This window comes from Protopterus annectens, chromosome 5.part0 (genome assembly GCF_019279795.1).
Source record: "Protopterus annectens isolate FY-2018-M chromosome 5.part0, PAN1.0, whole genome shotgun sequence".
Classification (NCBI taxonomy): Eukaryota; Metazoa; Chordata; order Ceratodontiformes; family Protopteridae; genus Protopterus; species Protopterus annectens.
In genome coordinates, this window is record NC_056735.1 from 982394495 (window position 1) to 982420505 (window position 26011).

Below are 26011 nucleotides of genomic sequence, written 5' to 3' on the forward strand. Positions count from 1 at the left end.
GTGTGTAAAAATTGGCTCTAGGTGATTTGGTTATCTTGATGGAGGTCTCCAAAATGGGCATAGGTACTTGCTGGTGATAAGTGGGTTGAGGACCCAGCTTACTCCAACCTATGCCAGGGACCCAGGCTAATGATGACAGGGGCATGTGTGACCCTATTGGCCCATGTGTGTGCTTGCCATAAAAGCCAGCAGTCCTGGGTCAATAACCTGCTGGCTGATCAGTGTCCAGTTGACCAACTTGCCACATAGCTCTGTGGAGTGAACGCTGGACGTAAAACCAATCAACCTGCCAAATGTAAATGAAGGATTGTTACACTCAATTAAAGTTCACTGACAGGACGGAGCTTGGAAATGGAAGACATGATGGTAAGGAGGAGTCTGGACATCTTATGCATCCAGGGGAAGACATGGAAGGGTAGTGCAACAAAACCACTTGGCTTGGAGTCCAGAGTCTACTACTCAGGGGAAGGAAATGTGGTGAGAGAACGGCTTCAGAAGGCAATGAGGGATGTCATCAGAATTACCGAGTCTCATGGCAATCAGGCTCCAGTATAAGGACAGGGCACTATGCATAATCTTAACCATGCCCCACAACACTGTTGTGATACTGAAGAGTACATTCAGACAGCAGTTGCAGGACCTACTAGATAAAGCAGGACAACATGAGTTGGTGTTGATGTTGCTGTTGATAATGGGCTGATAATGGATGACTTGAATGCACATTTTGGGGTAGTCAGAACACGATATGAAGACTGCCTGGGTCCGTTCATGTGTGGAGCAGCAGGAATAAAGAATGACAGGCCATTCTATAGATTTCGGTTTGGCAAATGGATGGATGGTGGCCAATCCATAATTCAGCAAAAGAGAGGCAATCACACGATCACATACAACAGTAGTCAATGTGCAACTCAGGTAGACTGTTTTCTAGTACAGAAAGGACAACTGCAAAGTCATCCCCAGTGAAACAGTTGGCCCACAGCATAAGACACTGGTTACCACAATCAGCTGCAAGCGGTAGTCAGAAAACAGTCTAAGGTCAACAGAGACTAGGCTGAAGACCTGGAAGTTAGCTGGAGAGCGAGCACAAAAGCTCAAGGAAATGCACAGGGATCTAGCACCTCAGGACGAAGAGGAAATAGGTGGAGTTGAAGAAGAACAGCAACACCTCAAAACAGGATGTGTAAAGGACTACAGAAGAGATGTGCAACTGAGCCAGGCAGGGAGCATGGTACATAAGGAACGCTGGTGGTGGAATGAAGAAGTCCAGGAAGTAGTCAAAAGAAAAACAGTAGTGCAGGAAAACATGGGAGCAGGAAATACGGACCAGGCTAAGAAAGAATACTGGTTGGTTAACAGAGACGAGTTGCAGTAGCAAACAGCAAGGCATCAGAGGCACTCTACCAGCTTTTGGAAAGCGAGTAAGTAGATGGCACAAAGAAATACTATGAGGTTGCAAGGCAAAGACAGAAAGATGCAGAAGATAGTCAGACAACTTTCATAAGGGATGCTGGCAACAACCTACTCACCAGTCTGCAGGACATCAAAGGCAGATGAACTCGGTACTTCCAGGATCTTCTGAATGAAGAAAACTCCACAGAGCTGTACAGCTAATGATGAAAGAAGAACAGGGAGCCCAGCATAGAAGAAGTAAGGAACAGCATTAAGAAAAATGAAGTCAGGGAAAGCAGCATGCTCAGATGAGGTCACAGCAAATATAATAAAGATGTTGGGTGAGATGGGGAGAAATGGCTCCTGGGTGTACTTAGATCAGTATGGAGAGAAAGACATATCTCAGATCATTGGAGAATAAGCATACTAGTGCCAGTGTACAAGAACACAGAGGGCACTCACAACTATGGGCTGTACAGAGGTATATCAAACTCCAGTTACACTGCATGAAAGTTCAAGAGGGTGATTAATAAATGCAAATGGAGAACAGAAGAAAGTAAGATGGGAGATGAGCAATTCAGATTAGGATGTAGCACTAACCGATCCAATATTTGCAGTGAGACATATAGTTGAGAAATAGCTTCAAAAGGACATTCTTATACTCGGAGAAAGCATATGACACAGTCCCAAGAAACTTGATTTGGGCAGTCCTGCAGTATATTTTTCTAGAAATAGCAAAACAAGAAACGGTTAATAACCTGTATTAAAACCTGAGCTAAGCCCTTAAATTGCTCCTGTTCAGGATAACAGACATAAGAAGATATATGTTTAAGTTTTTGCTTCTTTTTAACAGGAAAATCTGAAAAACAGACCCACTGTTGGTAGAAAAAGACTCTCCAAGGATGGCCACAGCTTTCTCGCTAAGCAGAGAGGCACACCCTGCCTCTTCTCTCCCTTATCCACCAAGGGGACTCCAACAGTCACAGAAGATGTGTTTACCCCAAGTCCATGGTGGCTTTAGGGACCACACCAGCAGGACCTAAGGAAACAGACAAATGGTCTGAGGAACCAGCTTTGGTCACAACAGCGCCACCCACCTAAGGCTGGGGCATTTTATCAATCTGTTATAGTGACAAAGTTTGCATCATAATCTTTCTTTTTGTGGCTGGAAGAAGGCACAATTGAAGAAACAATATGTTGTTCAACTAAGTGAAAAATGTACACAATTCCCAGGGAAGCCTTGTAATAAAACAGGCTAGTAGTACAAAGTAAATTTCCTCGTGTTAAAACACAGTAAAAAATAAAAAGCACTTTGACTGCCCCAAAAGTATTTTTTTTTCTGTGGAGCAACGAGTAATAGTCTTTCACAATTTTTAGCATAAAAATGAAAATATAACACTCTTGTTTAAAAGTGAACAAAATAATATGCCAGTCAGTAACACCTTTTCCTAGTTAAAATAATTAAGTTTCAAAGAAAGAGTAAATTTTCTGGTTGAAGTTTTTTTTTTCCCAGAAGGGTACTTATGTGCCTAGCAATGGAACAGTTTTAGTCAACCATTAATCCTCGAAAGCCCAAACAGAAACAGTCTCTTCAGCAGCAGGAAAGCTTTGAAGACCTGTGCACCCAAACCTCACTTTCAGTCAGCTCATCCCGAGATGACTAATGATTTGGCCACATGGCAGGTACCATGAAAGCTCTGGAAGCTGCTCAGCTGTTGAATATTTGACAGGATTCAACCCATGTAGCTAAGGCTACTAAAGCAGTGAACATGGACATTTTTCACTGCTTACTTTCCCAACTTCCTTAGGTTCAGCTATGCATAACTTCATTGCTATCACTAAGGTGTCTTAAATGGTCTACCATACAAGTATGAGCCTTGGTTATAGTTGCTCTATCAATCATGGAGCTGGCATTGTGTCTAGTAGAAAAAACGGTTTATTCTGGAATATTTTGTCCTAACTCTGCAATATCATGCATGTCAAAGATTTTGAAACTCTTCAGAAACTTTTTTCCTTATTAACTGCTTTGTGTCTGGGTTTTTTGTCAACAACAGAACTAGACATCCTGACATTCCAGTCCCCATCCATAGAAAAGATACCTTGAAAAAGTATAACTTAACCATTGACTTCATATTCTCTTTCAGTCTCTCTCTGGTCTATTTTTAGAGGTATACAAATATTAGCAAATGCTGTTCCTTTATTTAATAAGTACCTTATAATTATAAACTTTTTTTTTTACTTTACCCAATAGTTCTTTTCCAAATATTATAGGAGCCTCTTTTAACAATTAGGATGATCACTCCACTTTTTCTTGGCCATTCATGGCCTGCATAATGACCCTCTCTGAAACCTTTCTTAACTATGTTCCTTCTTCCCCAAATGAGTCTCTTGGAGAATGACAATATGCACGGCCATCTTGTTTAACAGTGGAATAACACTGAAGATTTCCCACCATTTGTTAGGATATTAACGTTACACTTATTAACTTTAGATCATTGCTAGTCATCCTTTGTCTTGTCAAATGCTGTTCACCTTGGCACATTCTTCCCTGTCACCAGTAGGTATATGCAGTTTTAACTCTATAGCCTTTTTAAGTGAAGTGCCTTACATTCATTAGCTGATTTTTACACACACATACAGTCAGAGAAAAAATAAACAAACTATTTGCAATTTAGCATTATTTACATATTTAACTCTACCACATATGCACACAAGGGCAGCATTTGCTCTTTTCTGGCACCATGCAAAGCAGGTTTATAGTGAGAACTTGGCATAATGGTTAAGGTGTTTACCCTACAGACACAAGTTACAGGGTTTTTATTTTCACATCGGATAATTGGCTAGGCTTACAAAAATGGCCCACAAGGGCAGTTATCCTAATACTAATCAATGAATCTCCCCTAGGCAAGATCTGATATGCCTTCATACCATGTCAGTCCATCTTCTTTTATTGAGACTAAATATATCTTCACTCCCCACCATATACCCACGTGCTATCAGCTTATATGACACTGTCAAACCAATGACAATTTCCAGTTTTTCTGCTAGTAAAACACTGTGAAGCTTCATGCTTACATAAATCTTTCTGCATTGAGTTGCTGAATACCATATGCATGGAGCCTCTCCTTGACATATTGGCTTTCTAATATGATTTATCATTCACTAGTAATGCAGTGTGCACAGGTTTACCCAGCTTTAATAGATAAAAATGTATGTAACACCTTGTATTCTTTACTAAAAAAATCCCCTATCCAAATTGGTTATGCAACTAGGGATCTCTGATCTGGATTTGTTTTAGAAATTTGATGTTGCATTCCTTGAGCTGTACAGGATATGCTTCAATACACTGAACATAAGATGCACATACCTGTTAGTATTAGGTAATGCATATAGAATTGAATAGAAAATATCCATAGAGTGCATATTTACAATGTGTCTCTACTGATATGCAGCTTTACTGTTCTTGTCGTTGCATTGGTTTTCCATCAGAGTAATTTAGTAAGATAAATGTAGAATTCAATAGATTTAACATGTTTTCATTTATAAATGCTGACATCTAAATCATTATTCAGTTTCTATAAAATATCTCGTGTTGCACTGCATGCATTGCTGCTATGAGAAAGGATTCTTCTTGTTACTTCTGTAAACATTCCAACCTTTCAGTTACAGTCAACGTAGTCTTAATTGGTTCATTCAGTTGTTTCTAGGCAAGCCTCATAATTTTTGTGGCTTCTACAGGCTTTAGCCAATCAGCGAGCTTTCCTTTACCCCCACCCATCAAACCCCATGTCCTGGATTACACTCCTGAGCTCTGCAAAGTGCAGAACTTTGGGAAAAACATTTAAATGATTTTCAAAGTATGAAATGTCATTTTAAAGCATATTTAAGCTGAAAAATAAGTATAATATTAAAATATATACAAAAACATAATGCAGTCCCTTATTTACATTACAATTATGTTAAATGCAGCCTACTGCCTAGGTTTTAAAGCTCATTTCTGTAAATAGTTGCTTTGTATTTTTTCTCCAGTGTCTTCTGCAAGCAAGGTGGCTTGAACCAATTCAGAGATTTAACAACAGAAAATGCTTCTCTCTGTCTCTGTTCCATGTTTCTTTTAAACAGTAGGAATAAATTCAGTAGAAGCCTTTCTCTCGCTGCTGTTGCAGACTTTTAAATTACAGATTCTTTTTTTCTTCAGATACATGTAACTTTCCCAATGGTTCTTCAATTCTAGAAGCATATTGATTTATCTCAGTTTCTGCTACTGGTAGATCTGGGCGGATCTAGACAAGGTTTATTCTTTTAGCGCAATATATCTTAAAGTGATTAAGATACCAGGTCTTAACATTTAATGTCTTCAAGGCACAATAACATTACAGGAAATTTTCAACAATTTTTATTGCTGCGCTGCCTTAACAGATAATATCAGTTCCATTGGTTGCAAAGATTGAAACTTTTAACTGAATTTCTGAATAAAAAAATGCCTATGAATACCACATTTCTTTCATGAAGCTCATATATGCATTTCCTTCTGCTTTCACTCCTCAATTTGTCTTCTGATAAGTTTTTTTTTTCTCTGAAGTCTTTTTTGCTTCATATTCGGCTTGCTGCTCAGTTTTAGTCTGCCATTTCTGCTAACAGCGAGTGAACATTGGCAGAACAACTTGAAAGAACATTCTCTTCTTCTTCCAGGCTTTTATTGTTTAATTAATCAAATCTTCCACTTTTTCTTACAGTCTCTTTGTACATTTTTTCTTCTTCTTTAATTTAGTGAATCTATGATAAGGTTCACTTACAGAGAAGTGATTCATTCAGTGATCTGCTAGACAGAGTCACTCAAGGATTCACCATCTTTCTTTTCTGATGTGTTCTTTTTTCAGACTATTTTTCTTTGAAGCAGGCATGCGGAAGCTCTCTTATGTCTTCAGCGTTTTCAGTAATTTTATTCAATAAAATACTAGCAAATACATGTTTTTATAGGCCACTGCTTCTGGAGCTAAAAAATAAAGCTGGCAATTAGTTCAGGGGCCAAATCAGACTGTGATCTTGTAATTATTTACTGCTTCCACTTTTGTAAGCCAACAGATGTCATCTCCTCCATGGTTAAATCTGAAACACCCATTAGGAACATTCTTACTTAGGAGAAACTGCAAAATCCAAAATATTTTCTGTTTTCCAGAACTTCTCTAAGACCATTTACCTCTTACTCACTGATACTCTAGCAAACATAAATCACACAATTCTCTTATCAGCCTGTTACCTGCTGCTACTGCTACTTCATGTACCTTAACAGTTTTACTCAGTCATAGGTGAATGTATTGAGGAAGACATGCTCATTTGCCACAAGCGCTGTGGGAAATTTGTAAATAAACCTGACCATGCAACAAACTCGTAACAGTAAGAAGAAAATTCCAAAAAAACAGGCAAATGACCTTGAACAGCTCCAGAAAACAAAGCCACTCTTCAAATAACTTTTTTAGCGCTTTCATCCACCTTTATTTACGTGAACTTCCTCAGAAATGATGAACATAGAAAAACTATTGTTTAAATACAATTATTACAGGAAATGATGTCATTTGATGAAAAATAAATCTTTTTAAATCTTTTTTTATCTCTTTTTTTAAAAATATCAGTAACATTTAGTATATTACAAATTCAATAATCCCCTTATATCCATGGTTATCAAGAAAAACTTTTTTTAAAAAAGTATGTGTAAAATACTTAAAAAATCTGTGTGAAAATTTAACAGATCGCCAATAAAGTTATACATATATGTAGTGACTATCTATATATTAAAAAACATTTTAAATTTATAACTTCATTTAATCCCGGTGTTTGGTCAGCTCCACACCAGTTGCCAGAAAGATTCCTTACATTCTAAAGTGTTGTTTAAATCTCCTGAAAAAAGTCCTTTCCTAACAGTATCCAGAATAAAAAATTCGAACTTTTTAAAGTCTTTACATATAATCGCATGCCTGGCCAGTGCATTATTTTTATCTTTCTTTCTTATGGCCAAAGCATGCTCATATACTCTACGCTTAAAAATTCTTTTGGTTTTTCCTATGTAATAATTCTTACATGTGACACAGGTTGCCAAATAAACTAGTAATTCGCTATTACAGTTATAATACTCCCTAGCCCAAAATGTGTAGTTTAAATGCTCCACTGTTACAAAAGAAGAATTACTCATTAAGGGTCAGATAATTAGGTTAAGTAGACCTACGTCTGACAAAAGCATTTTCCAGAGAGAATTGTCACTTTTAAGATCCCTTTTCACAAATAGGGGCTACGCAAAGAAGTTTATAGATAAAATAGAATGTGAAGTGTTGCCCCTTAGAAAAGGAGTGGCAAAACCTATCTTATATTCTGAGGAGGTGTCAGTAAGTGAACCTTTAGTGTGTACTGATGGTACTCACAATGACAAGCAGGTTAAAGAGTTTTTGACAGCTTTTCCACTGCCTATAGTAAATGAAATGTGGAATATTAAATCTATTATTGAGAATAATTGGAAAGTCATTATGGGAAATAGGGACTTGGTTTCCATTATAGGACACAAACCTAAATTCACATACAAGAAAACCACTGATTTAATCAGGTAAAGATGACAACAAGAATTCAGAAAGGAGTTGTACTAACAAAAAAGGTACCTTTGGTTGTACCAATTGTAAGCAATGTAGGTACATGAGTAATTCTTCTTTTGTAACAGTGGAGCATTTAAACTACACATTTTGGGCTAGGGAGTATTATAACTGTAATAGCGAATTAGTAGTTCATTTGGCAACCTGTGTCACATGTAAGAATTATTACATAGGAAAAACCAAAAGAATTTTTAAGCGTAGAGTATATGAGCATGCTTTGGCCATAAGAAAGAAAGATAAAAATAATGCACTGGCCAGGCATGTGATTTATGTAAAGACTTTAAAAAGTTCGAATTTTTTATTCTGGATACTGTTAGGAAAGGACTTTTTTCAGGAGATTTAAACAACACTTTAGAATGTAAGGAATCTTTCTGGCAACTGGTGTTTGGAGCTGACCAAACACCGGGATTAAATGAAGTTATAAATTTTAAATGTTTTTTAATATACAGATAGTCACTACATACATGTATAACTTTAGTGGCGATCTGTTAAATTTTCACACAGATTTTTTAAGTATTTTACACATACTTTTTTAAAAAAAGTTTTTCTTGATAACCATGGATATAAGGGGGTTATTGAATTTGTAATATGCTAAATGTTACTGATATTTTTAAAAAAAGAGATTAAAAAAAAGATAAAAAAAGATTTTAAAAGATTTATTTTTCATCAAATGACATCATTTCCTGTAATAATTGTATTTAAACAATAGTTTTTCTATGTTCATCATTTCTGAGGAAGTTCACGTAAATAAAAGTGGATGAAAGCGCTAAAAAAGTTATTTGAAGAGTGGTTTTGTTTTCTGGAGCTGTTCAAGGTCATTTGCCTGGTTTTTTGGAGTTTTACTGTTTTGAAATTTGAAATGTTTCCTTTGGTTCGTCTAGTAAGAAGAAAATCTTACGGATTTACGATAAATCCACTTTCTCAATATAAGTGATCTGACCTGCTATGCAAGACCCTTAAATATACCCTTAGGAATGATAAGATAGGCCCAACCACGAAGTCAGTTGCTACCAGTACTTAACACAATCACAATGCCATCTTCATTACATCAGGAAACTTAGAAGTGATATCCAGCTTTGAAATGAACTTGGTTCTAACAAAGCATCCCTCTATGACTCCAAATACATTGCAAATATCCTAAAAGACGGACTTCTTTCTAATTTCATGGCGTTTCCACCCATTCCGTTATATTCTCAATTCCTTCCCATTATTACTGTAGACCAAGGACTAGCGGCTTTTTCAAAAGCCACAAACACCAGTTTCATGGGTCATTAAGATTCTAGGATGCTTGGTAATAAATGCTAATACCACTCAGTTTAGATTTTCTTATAAAGATAATAATTTTAATAGATATCAGAGATGATACTGTTTCCCATACAGAGTGCACAGTACCTCATCTTGACTCTAATATGCCAGTTTGAATTATGTGTACCACAACTGTAACAGCAATTTATTATTTCATATATTGAAATCTGATGCACTACAGGAGTATCACACATATCCTAGCATTTTCTATACGCATCTAATTTACCTATGTACTTTATCCTTTCTCTCTTTGTGCAGTGCTCATGCATGCAGTTCTTAGCTTTCTATACTTCGTCTTCCTAGCAGGTAAAACAGTGACATGGCATTCTGTTCTAGAATACTGTGCTCTACATGTTGCAGAAACCATGTTTTAGATGTTGCAGTTCACGGTCATGTTCCCTCCATCCAATCTGCATAGTTCAATGAAGTGCTCCCCCACATATATATAGTGTATGCATGCCATTCTTGACTAAGCTATTGCGATGCTCATAGCCGTGCCAGTGGTTACTGTTGTGTGCTGTTACTACACTGTTAGACATTAATGCGTTCCATGTGATGCCTCATTATGGTCATCCTTACCTTCAAGACTGCCTCTGTGTTACACATATCTTCAGGTCAGTGATGACACCACAGTCTACATGCCTAATACTGCCAAAGTCTGTGCATTACTTAATGATTTTATTTTAAGTATACCACACTTTACATAAGGCCTTTCATTAACGAAGGCAAGGTCTACAGTGAACATGGTAAAGCTGTACAGAAAAGTAGGAAAATAGCCTTTGTTAACAAGTAACACTGGTTACCATTTGCAAAAACTACCACAAGGCAAATAGATTTAATATCTTGTTTTATCGCTACCACCTCAGACATGCATCATTTAATTTACATATTGCCATTACTGGAATAATAGCAAAAGGGGTCGGTTATCTGCAGCATTCTGATCTTTCAGAATTGAAGTTAAGTTTGCACCTTGCTGTACTGATTAGGTTTCCTGTCATTTCGTTCCTGCACATCTGTCTAAAGGCACATTTGCCATAGTTTTTTTTTTTATTCTGTAGTTTCTTTGCTGTTAGGGACATGTGCCCGCTTTAGGTTCCTTTATATTTTCTTATTTTCCCGTTTGCTTGTTTTGATATTAGTATTGGCAGAAGAGCACAAATATGAAACACAGAAAGTTGAGTAATGCACAAAATTTTTCTAGTCAATATAGCACAATCACTGCACAGAAAGTTGTATGTTTAGACCTAATGAGAAGCTGTGCTTGCTGCCTGTATAGATTGTTATGCCACTTGCTTCCACATTCCATCAACATGTCTGAAGTATCATACTTTTTGGTCTTAGATACCATTCTGAACTCAGATTTTATATTATCTAACTAAAGATACAATCATAAAAAGGGGAGATGGCAACAGCTAGGTAGTGCTGGGGCTGCATCCACAACCCATTTACTTCCTACTTCTGCCAAATACAGGCTCTTGATGTGCACATTCCTAAACACTGTGATTATGAAGAGGTTTAGGACCACCAACTGCTTGTTTAAACCTCCCTTCCAAAGTCATCTAGAGGGGAGCCACAAGCAGACAGATACACTCCCAACCCATCACAAGAAAAAGTCATGCAAGCCTTTGGTAACTCTTTCCTTCTTCCCAGTCAGCTTTCTGTTGTTATGGTCTCTAACCAATCACGGGTCTCTGGTGGCACAGACAAACGGCATATTCACAAGTGACTGGTAATATAGTGTATACCCGTATCATAGTAAACAACTCATTCCATTATGCAAAAAGCCTTCGAAATGTAGTCCACTTAAAAAAAAACAAATGCTTCTTCTTTCATATTAAAATACGCATGTCCTGGATAGAAGAAGCTTACCCAATCTAAAACGTAAGAAGCAAAGTAAAGTAATTTCACTGACAATAAAGAAATTGCTGTAAGAGAAACTATACATAATGCATGTCTTTTACACTACATTTAGATATATAAGCAGAATGTGACATTTTTCCCAAGAAAGTGTTTTTTAATTATTCTATTTCTTTATTTCTCAAGATGATTTTTACTTTAACAGTCCAGCCAAAATTCTTAGCGGTGCTAAATCATGTTTGTGAAAAATGGTGAAGTTTAGGTACAAAAGGCTAACAAAGTTTACAAAAGGTCACATCTGCTTATTGCCAGTAGGGTTTAGGATCATAAGCATTGTTCAGTAAGATATCTTTAATCAGTTAATATCATCTTTCAGATCTTTTGTTACAATACGAAATATAAATTACCATCTCCTAAGATCCATCACTTTTCTCTGCTTTATGTCTTCTGAAGCCATATTAAAGGGAAACTCTTTGAAGTGTTTGCCTTTTTTATCCAGATTTTTTGATTCTTTGGTAATAGCTCTCTTCAAATTTCCTGAAAATAAAAAACAAATAAATTAAAAAAGCATACTGAGAAAATGTAATGAATACGGAAAATATTTTATGTAAAATATTCTTCAGTCTTTTCCTAAATTTATACAGAATACAAAAAAATGCAGTACAACAAAAATATAAAAAGGCTGTGCAGTGGTATCTAGGGCTCTTATCAAAAAACAGCCTGAGGCAACACGGTTCTTGGGGAAGAAAAGGAAAACTTAAATAATAAAACGTAAAATTACAAAGCATTTGTCTCCATACTCCAAGCAATTACAAGTATTTTGCAATTACTCAGATATCACCCTATAATAAAGTTTAATTTCAGATCACAGAAATAAATGTTGGCAATATAAAGGGCTCATTTGTTTCTCCCTAGAGCCCTTTCACAAACAGAAGAGTTGATCTTACGGAGATTTCCTCTCTTTCTGATTACTTTGCAAATTAGACAATGTTAAGTCATGCAAACATTTGTCTCCATACTCCAAGCAATTACAAGTATTTTGCAATGACTCAGATATCACCCTATAATAGAGTTTAATTTCAGATCACAGAAATAAATTCTGGCAATATAAAGGGCCCATTTGTTTCTCCCTAGAACCCTTTCACAAACAGAAGAGTTGATCTTACGGAGATTTCCTCTCTTTCTGATTACTTTGTATATTAGGCAGTGTTTAGTCATGCAAACAGTTTTATTTATGCACAAATCATTCAATATCCGAGTCATTCTATAAAGTCATTACATATCATCATGGCACTCAAACAGTGCTGTACAGTATAATAAAACACACAGTCACAATGACAAATAAATAAGCAAACATACTGCTCAATGGACTGAAATTACACAGGAATATCTTACAGGGCATCACGTCATTGCACAGTGCATTATTTCCCTGCAACATTCACTCTTGAGACAATAACTGTAAACAGAATATGATCTGTTACATTGTATACATACTATTTTTTTCACATTTTTGATATAAAACGGTCCCACTGTCTAATGTTTGGAAGTTGTTGTAGAATACACAAATGTTGCTGGTGGTGACACACACCCAACAACTCATGAATTATCAGTAAAATATAAGCTAGCCTAGTATAATTGCCAGTCAGTATCTCCCTGGTGACCGATCTTCTTTCAAGATGTTGTCGTCCTCAATTTTTTCGGATAGAGCTCATATATTAGATAGCATTTACAGACCTTTGGATCTATCCCCTGTGGAATAACAGATAGGGTTCTCCCACCATGAGGGCCTGTAATTCAGATACTCCTCTTGCAGATGTCAGAGCAATGAAAGGAGCAATCTTCCAAGTGATGAACCTCAAATCAGCCAAACAATTTCAAAGAATGATAGTCAATTTCCCCAGCATAAAAACTGAGATTCCAAGAAAGAAGAACGTGTTTAAAAGGTCGTCTCAGGTATAAAATGCCTTTCAGAAACCAACTATAAACAGAGAGGAAAGAGGGGGATCTATAGATAGACATGCTGAAATGGCCACAAGATGAACCTTTATAAAAGGCTACGAGGTCAGGGGGATAGTAACTCATACATACACAGTGGATATAAAAAGTTTACACACCCCTGTTAAAATGTCAGGTTTTTGTGAAATAAAAAATGAGACCACGATAAATCATTTCAAAACTTTTCCCACCTTTAATGTGACCTATAACCAATACAATTCAATTGAAAAACAAATCTGTTAGGGGAAAAAATATAAAAAATAAAAAAACATACAATATGCTGGTTGCACAAGTGTGCACACCCTTAAACTAATACTTTGTTGAAACACCTTTTTATTTAATTACAACATTCAGTCTTCTTGGGTACACACCTGCCATCAATTAAAGAGACTCTGATTAACCCCAAATAAAGTTCAGCTGTCCTAGTAGGATTTTCCAGACATTTACTCAGATGCCTGCTACAGCAAAAGCCATGGTTCTCAGAGAGCTTACAAAGCATTAAGGGCATCTCATTGTTGAAAGGTATCAGCCAGGAGAAGGGTACAAAAAACTTTCCACAGCATTGGATATACCATGGAACACAGTGAAGACAGTCATCAAAAAGTGGAGAAAATATAGGACAACAGTGACGTTGCAAACAACTGGATGTCCCTCCAAAATTGATGAAAAAGACAAGACAAAAACTGGTCAGGGAAGCTGCCAAGAGACCTACAGCAACACTGAAGGAGCTTCAGGAATTTCTGGCAAGTACTTTTTGTGTACTACATGTGACAACACTCTTCTGTAGTCTCCATATGTCTGGACTATGGGGTAGGGTTGCAAGATGGAAGCCTTTTCTTACAAAGAAACATATCCAGGCCCGGCTAAAATTTGAAAAACAATACACCAAGTCTCCCAAAAGCATGTGGGAAATGTGTTATGTTCTGATGGTGGCAGTATCATGCTTTGGGGTTGCTTTTCTTCAGCTGGAACTGGGGCTTTAGTCAAGGTGTATACATGATCTGTGGCACCCAGGCCCTCTAATAATCATTACAGATACCACCACAGTGATTTGGTACATAAACAGGAGATCTCCAGGCCTGTCTGTAACAAGTCCTTAAACAGGATTTGCTTAGCTGTCCGTTTTGAAAGGAGATGAAAAGATTTGCCTGAGGTGTTCCCCACATCTAGATCAGTTCCTGGAAGACCTCTCAGCCGAGTTACACTTGTGAGGGTCTGCCCAAGACCTTCTCAACTTGTCTGCTACTATATTTTGCGCAGACAGTATGTAAGATGCTTGGCAAATTAAAGAATGTTGAAAAGCTAACTCCCAAGCTATCACTGCCAGCTGGCACAGTGGGTACGACCTGGTGATCTCCTGTTTATGTACCAAATCACTGTAGTGTTGTCTGTAATGATTATTAGAGGGTCTGGGTGCCACAGATGGGCATTTATCACAGCCAAAATGTATTTGATATTTATGTGCTTTGGTCTGTCTGAACTGTCCCACCAGGATTTTTATGTGGTTTATCTAATGATTATTAGATGATCTGGGTGCCACAGATGATGTATACACTTTATGGCATTTATCACAGCCAAAATTTATTTGATATTTATGTGCTTTGGTCTGTCTGAACTGTCCCACCATTCATATACTTTTCCCACTTTTGACACTGCTCCCCAAGCAAAATCTGAGGAATCTGTCAAGACAGACTGTGTTGTGGTTGGTGTAGAGGAAGGGAGACCTGGATTTTCAGCCATATGATCTCTTCACCAATACAGATCTGACTTTTTAAGCCCAAGATTGGAATCAATGTAGTCTGACAAAGGGAAGCATAAGAATCAAAGAAGCCAGGAGGTCTATTATCCTGAGAAATTCTCTGGCACTAGCCTGTGACTGAAGACAAATTTCAGGAACATTTTCAAATACAAATTCACCTTCACTTGAGGAAGGAAATCCTTTAATACCACAGTGTCCGTCAAGCAGCCTGTGTGACGGAATGAGGGAGGATTTTTATGTGGTTTAGGTGAAAAGAAACCTTTTTTTTTAATGACTCCTGACATCTGTGGAAAAGGCTCTGAGCAGATGAGCAATCATCTAAATTAGGAAAAATGTGGATACACTGCAAATTGCAAAGTGCTGCCATTGGGCTAGACACTTTGTAAACACTTTTTGGGCAGCTCAAAGAGTAATGCAGCAAACTGATAATGTGACAAGGGCACAAAATTTTGGAAATTTCTTGACATTATTTGCAATTGGAATGTGATGGTAAGCATCTTTGATGTCTAAGGTTGCCATGAGACCGTGAGATGGAACAAGACCTAACTCTGTTTGAAGGGTAAATATCTTGGAATTTGCACAGAAAGGCTGAGAAATGACAGTTTTAAAACTGGTCTTCAAGAGAGCTCTTCTTTGGAACCAGAAACATTTTGGAGTAAAAGACTATTTTGTTCTGCAGGAACATGGTCCATGACTCCTGTTTCTAACATGTTTTGCAGCATTTGGGGAAAACTTTGTTTGATTGGGAGGATGGGGAGGGATCCTTCCAAATGAAGGGGGATTTTCTATCCATCCTCAACCATAACCCTCCTGCATAACCTTCAAAACCCATTTGTCTGAGACAATCTGTTGCCACAAAGGAGCACTGAGGACCTACTGCTGAGAAAGGAGAGATATGGAAGCGGACTAGATTTCTGAGAAGGTCATTCGGGGGCTGGAATCTGACCCTATTTTGAAAGCATGCCTTGTTTTTGTGATTATTTGACCCTTCCTGCCATCTCTTTTTAGGTGACTTCTGGCAAGAGGCACTGCCTGCTTCTTTAGTCTTTGGAAGGGGGTAGAGGATTTAGAGGGGAAAGAGCTGGGGAAACCTGAAAAATCCTAGTGCTTGTTTTGTCTTTTGAAAATGTGTGTGTGTTTGGGGGGGGGGGGCTACAGGATTTTGAGGGAAGGAACAAAGGAACCTAAAAATACTAGAAACGCCCAGCATTAACTTATTTCTCACATCCCATTTTTGAGGACCTAAATAAAACCTCCTTGTCAAAGGAGGGATTCCAAATTTCTGATTTTAAATCTGAAAACTTTTCATTATGCATCTAGCCATATCTTAAGACTGTAGCCTAAGCAGAAGCCTTAAAAAACACTATCGGCACAATCATACACACTCTTTAAGGTATGTTTAGATATATGGGACAGGTTAGATATAATCTGATGCAAATAAATCCTAACTTCAGGAGGTTGGGCAGCAACAAACTCAAACTATTTGCACATTTCAACATAAAATTCCAGCTATAGCCTTCATAATAGACATTCCAAAGGCTATTCTGTTGTCCAGTCTGCCTTGAAGTTTAACATCTTTATCCTCTGGAAGTGGGTTAGGAGTTGGCTGCTTGCAATAGGAGAGATGAGCGCATGATCAGTTCTCAGATAAGAAAAAAAGAGAAACAGGAGTGTTGCAGATGGCACCGAAAGCATCCTCAAAGACTAGCAAAACAGGAGGAATTGGGGCAGTATGAGGGGCTTCTTGTTCTAATAAATCACAGTATCTGCCCATTACAAGAGCAACATCCATCTGTTCCCATAGAAAAATGTCCTTTAGCCTACAGACAGCACCAGAGAAGGAAAAAGTCTATTTGTATATTTTCAGGCTCACTGTCCAAAGAGTCAAGAGTCCAGGGCTACTAAACCCTTATGGGATAAAACCCCATCTCTGACCAAAGCAAAATAATTCAATACAGCATCCTCATCATTGGGATTTGTGAAATAAGAAGTGGAGGAGGCATCAAGTGCCTATTATTGACAGCCTGCAACAAACTCTTGGCCAAGGTAAGGACATAATGTTTAGACACAGACACCATTTCTCTCTTTATCGTAGGGATTAAATTTGTTTATTTTTTCCTAGGAAAATCCTTGGAGGAAGACAAACTAGGGCATGGCATGCTGTCCCAAGCAAGAGATCTCTTTCACCAGCCACCCCAAGAAGACCAGTACCTAAAATGGATTCTCCCATGCCCACATAGCTGAGGTGGATGCGTCTGATCAGAGTGGCTGTCACAAGTACACCAGAGGGATTTGTGGAAACCAGTAAATGGTCTGAGGAACCGGTAATGGCCACGACAGAGTCACTCACCATTGGCTGAGGCACTGACTAAACCCACAATGAAGGCAAGGGCTCACGATTTAACTTTTTTCTTTCCAGGTATGCCAGGGGAAGGACCAGTAGGACTGGAAAAAGTATCCTTGCTGTAGCTGAGGAAGACACCTGATTGCAGGCAATCTGCTCTGGAGAATGTCATTTGGAAAGTAAGTTGCCACTTAGTGTACAGAAACTAAAAAGTCCCAAATTCCCAATAACAATAAAGTACACTAGCAGCACACACACATAAAAAAACTCCTGTCAGAAATAAAGTCGGTTAGATAAGTTGTTCCAAAGTGTAGATAAGAACCAACACAACATGAAGTTTCTACCCCTGAAACATACTTTCAACTCTTAATTTTATCTAATTAAAACAAAATATAATTAAAATAACACACTAGACTTAAACAGCTAAATCCTAAAACTTATCCCAGAACTTAAATACAGGTTCTTCAATGAATAACTTCCACCATTACTAACAAGTCATTATTTTAGAGAGACATAGGCAATTCTGTCAGAAAATAAATAAAATAATATTCAACAAAAATATAAGTAAGTGTAAAAGTGGACTTGTATGTCAAAAGGAAGCCATAGGCCAACTGCTGTTTCCAAGAATCCTCAGAGCTATATCTGCAGGAGACAGAAAGTTCTGAAGATTTTTAATCATTTTGGCTGCTTATATAATTTCCTCTAAAAGGGTGCAGCCTACAGGCAAGCCAGAGTGAATGTGCAAGACTCTGAAAGCTTTTTAATCTGACCGGTTGCTGTAGCCTTGTCAGGATACATCCATAGGCTACTGCAAAAGTAAGAATGAAGAACAACACTATACTCCATGGTAAGAACTTCAGTTTGCACTAGTTCAGGCTAATTTGAACAAAAGATAGTTCTGTGTTTAAAAAAAAAATAAAATAAAATCTAAAAGCCCAAAAAGAGAGACACCTATTTTACAGCTAGACAGATACATAAAAACAGCTTCACACAAGATTACACTGAAAGATGTTAGCCTTAAAAGGATCTTGGTTCTTAATGTATCACCAACTAGAAAGTTTTCTGCACCAGCTAATACACGTGCTTTTCCAGTAGTAAGTTTCTTTCCCTCTTATAACACCTGCTGCGTGTCTTTAGAAAAAAATGCTGCTACAAGGTATTAACATACTACCACCTAGGCATTCATTTGAAAGTGTTTCAGGTTGGGGGTATCAAACAACCCCTTGTCTTGTGCAAGGGGGTCCAGTCTTATGAGGAAGCTTGTGGTGACCGCCCTTAGCCATTTCCAAAAGAAGATAGAAAGTACAGTTGTGTGCACTTACCATAAATGTAAATGTTTTGAGTGTATTCACTGTTGCAGTCATCACACTTGGGTTATCTGCCTGCAGGTAGCCCTCAGTTGGCCCGAATACCAGATACTTAGTATTTCTGTGTTGGTTGCTGTCGCTTTAGGACTGACGTCAGGTTGTCAGGGGTATAAAAACAGGTAGCAGACGCCATTACATCAGTTTTTCTTGCCCCAAATGTCAGAAGCCCCCCAAATAGGGAACTAAGTTATGGTGGGAAAAACACCACCAGTAAAAAGTAAATACCAATAGCCCTGTAAGGGGTGAGTAATAGACCTAGAGAGAGAGAGAGAGAGAGAGAGAGAGAGAGAGAGACAAGGGGGCTGGAGAGTGGGAAACCAGGACTGCAATAGTGAATACACTCGAACATCTATATTTATGTTAAGTATAACCAACTGTACTATGTTCTTCGTGTTTCACTGGTGCAGTCATCACACTTGGGTTGATTCCCAAAGCTGAAGAATGGGTGGAGGCACTTTTAAAAGTACTGTATTTTAATTTTTTCTGTTTCCGAATTGTGTTTCTGAACAGTGTGCTGTGTGTCTGTCTGCTATAAGATGGGGTGGTGTTATCACTTCTTTGTTATTTGATATTTAATAGCCTAGAGGGATTCCTCTGTACTTTAAGTGCTAGCCACAACGTTTGAGAAATCATTTTATGCTCAACTCCTGAGAGACTTGCTTGGCTACAAACATCTGCATCAGAAGCTGAAGTTAAATGAAACTTACAGTAGTGTATTTTTCAAAGTACAAACTTGCAGTTTTAAGAGTAGTGTATTATCATTTTTTCTGTTTCCTAATTGTGTGTTTCAGAACAGTGTGCTGCATGTCTCTCTGCAGCACCCTCTCTCCATGTTCCTGTGTTGGTGGCTCTGGAATTGCCCGCCCCTCCTGTAAGTCTGTATTAGAACACTCCTCCTGGGTACATCTCATTTGCTCACTTAACAGAGTACAGTGAGATCATATTCTGAGTCTAGTGTTCACTCTACTTAATACAGAGAGAAGATTTGAGAAGGCCGGTCCACTTAGGTTCTTCCTTCATCTCTCCTTGCACTTAAAAAAAAAAATTGCACTTTATTCATCTGCTTTTACTGTATTCGTGTTCCTCCTACTTTATTTTGCTTTTCTTAAAAGTACTCAATTTTATTTATTCTGCTGCATTTATTACTGCTTGGTAGTAGCCTGATTAAATTGTTAACTGTTATTCTAAGTATTTTGGTTTAAGCACTTGGGCTTCATACAGGCTGTTTTACATTAAGAAGGTTTGTGGTCTACACTGTTGTGGCAGGACAAGTAGCTTACATCCTTCTAAGCTGGGAATTGCTGATTGAAGGCCCAGTGTCTGCCATTCTAAAAGTGTATTATTTCTGGCTTAAGCACTTGGGCTTCAGGCCAGTTAGTTTACATTAAGAAGGTTTGTGGTCTGCACTCTTGTGGGAGGGGAGGCTGGATTCTACCCTTCTGAGCTGGGAATTTCTGGTCACAGGCTAATTGTGCCTGCTTAATTGAATGGTTTCTTTCTGAAATTGGTGTGTCTTGTTGCTGTAGCATAGACCAGATTCAGGCCTGCTGAATCTAGCTTTGTTTGTATAACTTGAGCACTGACCCAGGCCATCTTTTTTTGGAGAAAGTTCCCCTGCACCCTAGTAGCAGGAGTGTGCAGTTAGAACTTGTCTGATCGAAGACTGCTGGAACAGGGCTCAGTTTTGAGCTTTTTTTATGGTTAATTGGGTAACTTGTTTAAATCAGTTTGTTCGTTTTCTATTGTGTTATATATATATATTTGCACTTTATTCATCTGCTTTTACTATAATTGTGTTTCTTCCTACTTTATTACTAGGGGCATTGACTACAACTCTGATCTGCGATAACGCATTTAAAGTGTTTTTTTTTTAGTGTGTCTGCTTTATTTTCTGAAAAAAAAAAAAAATATATATATATATATATATATATATATATACTTGTTTCCCGCCTTTATAAACTAGTATAGTCCAGTTTTCAGGTTAGTGCTGAATTAAGGGCTGTGTTACAAATCTCTGTGTTTGCTCATACCTTACTTGGATAGAAGGAAGTTTCTATGTTCACCTGTGAGAGAGGGGAGCTTTGAGCAGCCTATCTGTCCCTGGAGGAGTGGTTTCTGCCCAGAAATTAGTAGTTGGCCATTTTGGGCTAATTTCTATCTCTTTCATTTCCCTGCTATAAATACCGTATTTGCCCAGTTTTGCGTGCTGGACAGCGCCGGTTAGCTAGGGTAAAACTATTCCCGGCTCCACAAAGTCTCCTCTTCAATTTTTCCCTTGGAACTAGACAAACTTTCAACTTAAGCACTCAAGCCATTCATTTCTCAGCCCAGTGCTTGCTCAAAACTTATAGCAAGCACTTATAAACCCTAGCACTAGACCCTCTTGCACTGTGTAGAAGGACAAGGCTCTCTATTCAACCTTACCAGCCATCCAGTAAAACAGTTCACTGTACCTATCCAGGCATGCTTCAGGTGTACTCTCCAGTCCAACTGGTGAATCTGGGCATTTTTAGGCAATGTTACAACTGCCTCATGTACACAGACAACCCCTTCCTCCTACCACCAAACATTAATACATGCGAGAGATGCAATTATACAGCCAAACTGGAGGCTAAGTTCTCTCAACCCATGACTGGATCAGACAGTCAAGAGGAGAAGGGAAATACTTGCATCACACCACCAGTCTCACATAGACCCATTAAACCAGCACCGGCAAAAAATACACATACATACAGGAAAACATACTCGGAGGCTCTAAATAAAAATCTGCAAAACCAACAGAGACCTCCAAAGCAAACATCCAAGCAACCTCCACCCCCAATACAAACCATGTAACACATACTTCACAAAACCATTGTGCCATGCAATCACAGCTCTTAAGGCAAAATGACATACCCGACATACTAGTAATAGGTGACTCTGTAGTCAGGCACACTGACGTCCCGCTCACTAGGCTGAATAAGGAGAAGGTTACTGTTAGCTGCTTGTTGGGCGCCAGGATCTGTCACATAACACAAGCACTCAGGTCACTCCAGAACAAGTACAAATATGACTCTGCCATTGTCCATGTTGGTGTCAATGACCTGAGCCATACCTCCCTGGACTACATGAAAAGAGACATGGAAGAGCTCTCTGATCACGTAGCCCAGGCCGGTATGACCCTGGCCCTGAGTAGTATCCTGCCCTCACCAAAAATGATACCACAGTATAAAGAAAAAATTCTCGATTTCAACAATTGGCTACGTTTCTGGTGTCATTCAAAGGGGATCCGGTGTCTGTCCACCTGGAATGACATGCTCGACAAGCCATGCTGCTTCTCTGGAGATGGTTTGCACCTGTCACCCTTAGACTTTCGAATACTGGCAAAGGCTCTTGCCACCCTCATAGTGCCTTTTTTAGGCAAGGATCAAAAGACAAACCCACCGCCATAAATAGCACAATTAACAAAACCTGAGGGTAATGCTACTCAATGCCAGAAGTCTAAACCTCAAAATGCATGCACTCGAGGCACTCCTCAGTATGGAGAAAATCGCTACATGTGCAGTAACAGAAACCTGGTTTAAGGCTCCAGAGAGCACCCCAGCACTACCAGGCTACAACTCATACCATACATTTCGGCCACAGAACCCAAACCGAAATACAAAAGGCGGGGACGTATCCATATTCATCAAGGATACCACACCTCCAGGTTAGTGGCACAGCACAATGCTTCAGAGATCATCCATGTGCAACTAACAATGGGCAAAACTGAAATTTAGATCACCTACCATGTCCCAGGACCCCCATTCCGCGTTTCTGGAAACACTGGGAAACAAAGGTCTTACCAAACACCCTAATATTGGGTGATTTCAATTACCCAAACATTAACTGGGAGAACTACTCAAGTACTAACTCCCTTGCCCAACATTTCCTAGAATTTATAAACTCAAACGCCCTGGTTCAACTGGTCAACACTCCCACCAGAGGTGACAACATATTGGACCTGGTCATCACCAACATGGGCGACCGGTGTTCCACACCGGAGGTCAACCCCACACTGGTTAGATCCGACCATAAACAAATCAATTTGGATATCCACATTCCATTCCCACCCCGGACAAGAAAACCACTGTGAAAAACGTTTCAAAAGTAAACGTCACGTTACTCAAGACCGAGGTGGAAAGTTTCAAAGCCCCCATGCTAAAGGATAACGCTGTCCAAGCTGCAAAATCCTTTACTAATGCATTCTACGGGCACCTACAAGAATGCATGGATCGTGCCATCCCAAGCAAAACCAAGACTCACTCCTCCAAGAAAAGGAAACCAGTCTGGTGGACTCCTGCCATAAACAAGCTATACAATAGAATGAGGAAACTAATACAGAAAACAGTAAAATCCCAAGAAGGGAAGACATCCCTTATCAGTATCAGCAAGAAACTACAATCCCTCATAAAATCATCCACGGCGAGCTTTGAAAGAAAAATTGCCAAGGACTCCAAAGATAACCACAAGGCATTCTTTAGCTATGTCAAGAATCTAAGTGGCAATGCTCAGATCTGCTCGGAGTTAGTGCAGAATGGCACAAAATACACTGAACTGACCGATATCGCCAACATCCTGGCAGACAGGTTCAGTGCAAACTTCACCCCCCCTCACCCCAAAAAGGGCCCATAACCATACCAGAAGAATGTAGAGTCCCTGAAATCACAGACACTCAGGTTAAAACAGCCCTCTCCAAAACCAAAAACACAGCATCAATGGGACCGGACGGGGTCCCAGGCTGCGTCCTACACAATCTCAAAGACGAACTAACCCCTCACTTAAACACACTATTCAAACACAGCCTCTCCACAGGCTACATACCCATAGAGTGGCACAAAGCAACGGTTATTCCGCTCCACAAAGGTGGAGCCACAATAGACCCCGGGAACTATCGCCCTATAAGCCTGACTAGCTTGGTCTGCAAGGCTATGGAGCGCATCATCATGGAACTCATTAACAAAGACATTGGGAATCTCTAAACAGTGGACCCTACCCAGTTCGGCTTTGTTAAGGGCAGATCATGCCTCCTAAACCTGGTGGACTTGAGACAGTTACCAAGGCTATAGACGAGGGAAAAGTGGTATACAGCCTACCTAGACCTCGCTAAGTACTTCGTCATCATTCCCCATCTGGTATTATAGACAAGCTCATAAGCCTGAACATAAACCCCTACGTCACAAGATGGGTTGCCAACTGGCTCACGGACAGAACCCACATGGTGAGAGTTGCAGGAGCTAGGTCTGCCTCTAAACCGGTTACAAGTTGCGGTCCCCAGGACTCAGTCCTAGGACCCCTCCTGTTCGGCATATACTTCTCAGAGGTATAGGCAAGCACAGGAGGACTATGGCTAATCAAGTTCGCAGACGACTGCAAACTAGGGGCTATAATTGACTCTCCGGCTGACATAGGCATCCTCCAAAAGGGTCTCACTGAGACAGATACCTGGTGTCAAAATCATGGCCTCAAGCTAAATATCAAAAAGTGCATAGTCATCCCCTTTGGAAAAAACAAAGTACCCACAAACTATCTCATAGGTGTTAGTCCCCTAAATACGGAAGATGTAATATGGGATCCGGGGACCCAAGTAGATAGTAATCTCACCTTTGATAATCACATTGCCAAAGTGGTTAGAAAATCCTTCTATGTGGCCCACCTAATCACAAAAGGGTTCGCATCCTGATCAAAAAAGAGGTCATTGTGCCCCTCTACTCATCACTCATCAGACCCATCATAGAGTACAACGCCCCACTTACGATGTACCTTACAAGACACCTGCAACAGCTGGAAAGACCACAGAAGTACCTCACCAAGAGGATCACTGGCCTCAAACAGATGCCCTATGCAGCTCGACTGAAGAAACTCCAGCTGTACTCGGTTGCATACAACCTACTCAGAGGTGATCTCTGCCTGACATACAAGGCCATGTCCAACCCAGGATTGATGGACATGCTCCACCTAAAGAAAACCTTATCCCCTCGAGCCACACACTCTAGGGATCTAAACCTCACCACAACAATAAACAGGATGTGCTGGAGGGATAGATTCCTGTCCCACAGACTTCCCATGCTTTGGAACTAGATCCCAATCTATATTAGGCAGAGCTCCTCACTAACACTCTACAAAAGAAACCTTGATGAGTGGATGAGAAACAGAAAGTTTACCCTGGGGATCACTTCAGTGGCTCTGCTGGACAGAGGCACAGGGAACTAATCTAAGGGGGTGGCGAAAGCCAACACATTATGGCTAGGCTTATAAATGCCTTTGGGCAGATAGCCTAGCACCTACCTATGAACCTATAAGAAGAGTTGGAGCTGGCTAGTATGCTCTGCAGGACTGCTGTTGCAAAACCCGCCCTGGATTTGAAAAAGATATGCAGGTGGTAATGCTTGATGAAGCTGTGAACAGAACTCCAGGTAGCAGCTTCCAGAATGTCCCTGGTAGGAACTCCCCTGAGGAATGCTGTAGAGGTAGAAGTTGCCCTAGTGGAATGCGGTGGGATTGGTTTCCCATGGAATTTGTAGCAGAAATGGATACAGTGTACTATCCATTTGGAAATTGTTTGTTTTGAAATGGCCTTGCCCTCTACCCCTGGTGCAAAACCGACTAGTAACTAGTCAAATTTCCTGAAGGGCTTAGTCCTATCAATGTAGAATCTGAGCTGTCTGTGCTCGTCTAAGAAGTGCAGGATCCTTTCCCCTTTATTTTAAGGATTAGGGAAGAAGGTTGGCAAAATGGATAGATTGGTTGAGAGCTACACTGACCACCACTTTAGGCATAAAGAAAGGGTTAGTCCTGAGGAAGACCCTGTCAGCATGAAAAATAATAAAGGGTTCCACAGCCATAAGTGCTTGTAGCTCAGCCACTCTTCTAGCTGAAGTGATGGCCAGAAGCAAGGCTGTTTTCCAAGAGAGGAATTTTAACTCTGCCAATGCTGCAAGCTCAAAAGGGGGTAGTGTGAGCTTTTCCAGTACAAAGTTAAGGTCAGAAGCAGGGGTGGGGGCTCTCCTTGGTGGCCGTAATTTGTTTGTCCCTCTCAGGAAATGTTTGATGATAGGGTGAGAGAAGAGAGGTGGCTCAGTGTTGTAATGAGCTGAGATAGCAGAGGTATGGATCTTAATGGAAAAGGATAGGCCTCTGTGGAGTAGATCTGCTAGGTAATCCAAGATTAGAGAGGTAAGGAGGGCAGTGCTGTGTCCTCTCCTTCAGAGTGAATCCAGGAACAATACCTTTTCCACTTATCAGCATAGGATTTCCTTGTACTGGGTCTTCTGGCTTCAGGAATGACATCCAGTACCTGCTTGCATAGGCTGGTCACTTGGGGAGAATTCAAGGAATA

The 26011-nt window shown here is 39.5% G+C and overlaps 1 protein-coding gene across 2 annotated transcripts in view; it reads right to left on the bottom strand.

The window, feature by feature from the left end:
• BIVM (basic, immunoglobulin-like variable motif containing) overlaps window positions 1-26011 on the bottom strand; it is a 548794-nt gene that overhangs the window by 298623 nt on the left and 224160 nt on the right. For both annotated transcript variants that reach the window (XM_044072736.1, XM_044072735.1), the window contains one exon: window positions 11597-11726. In XM_044072736.1, the coding sequence (XP_043928671.1) occupies window positions 11597-11646 (50 nt within the window). In that variant the 5' untranslated portion in view covers window positions 11647-11726. The remainder of the gene's footprint in view (window positions 1-11596; window positions 11727-26011) is intronic.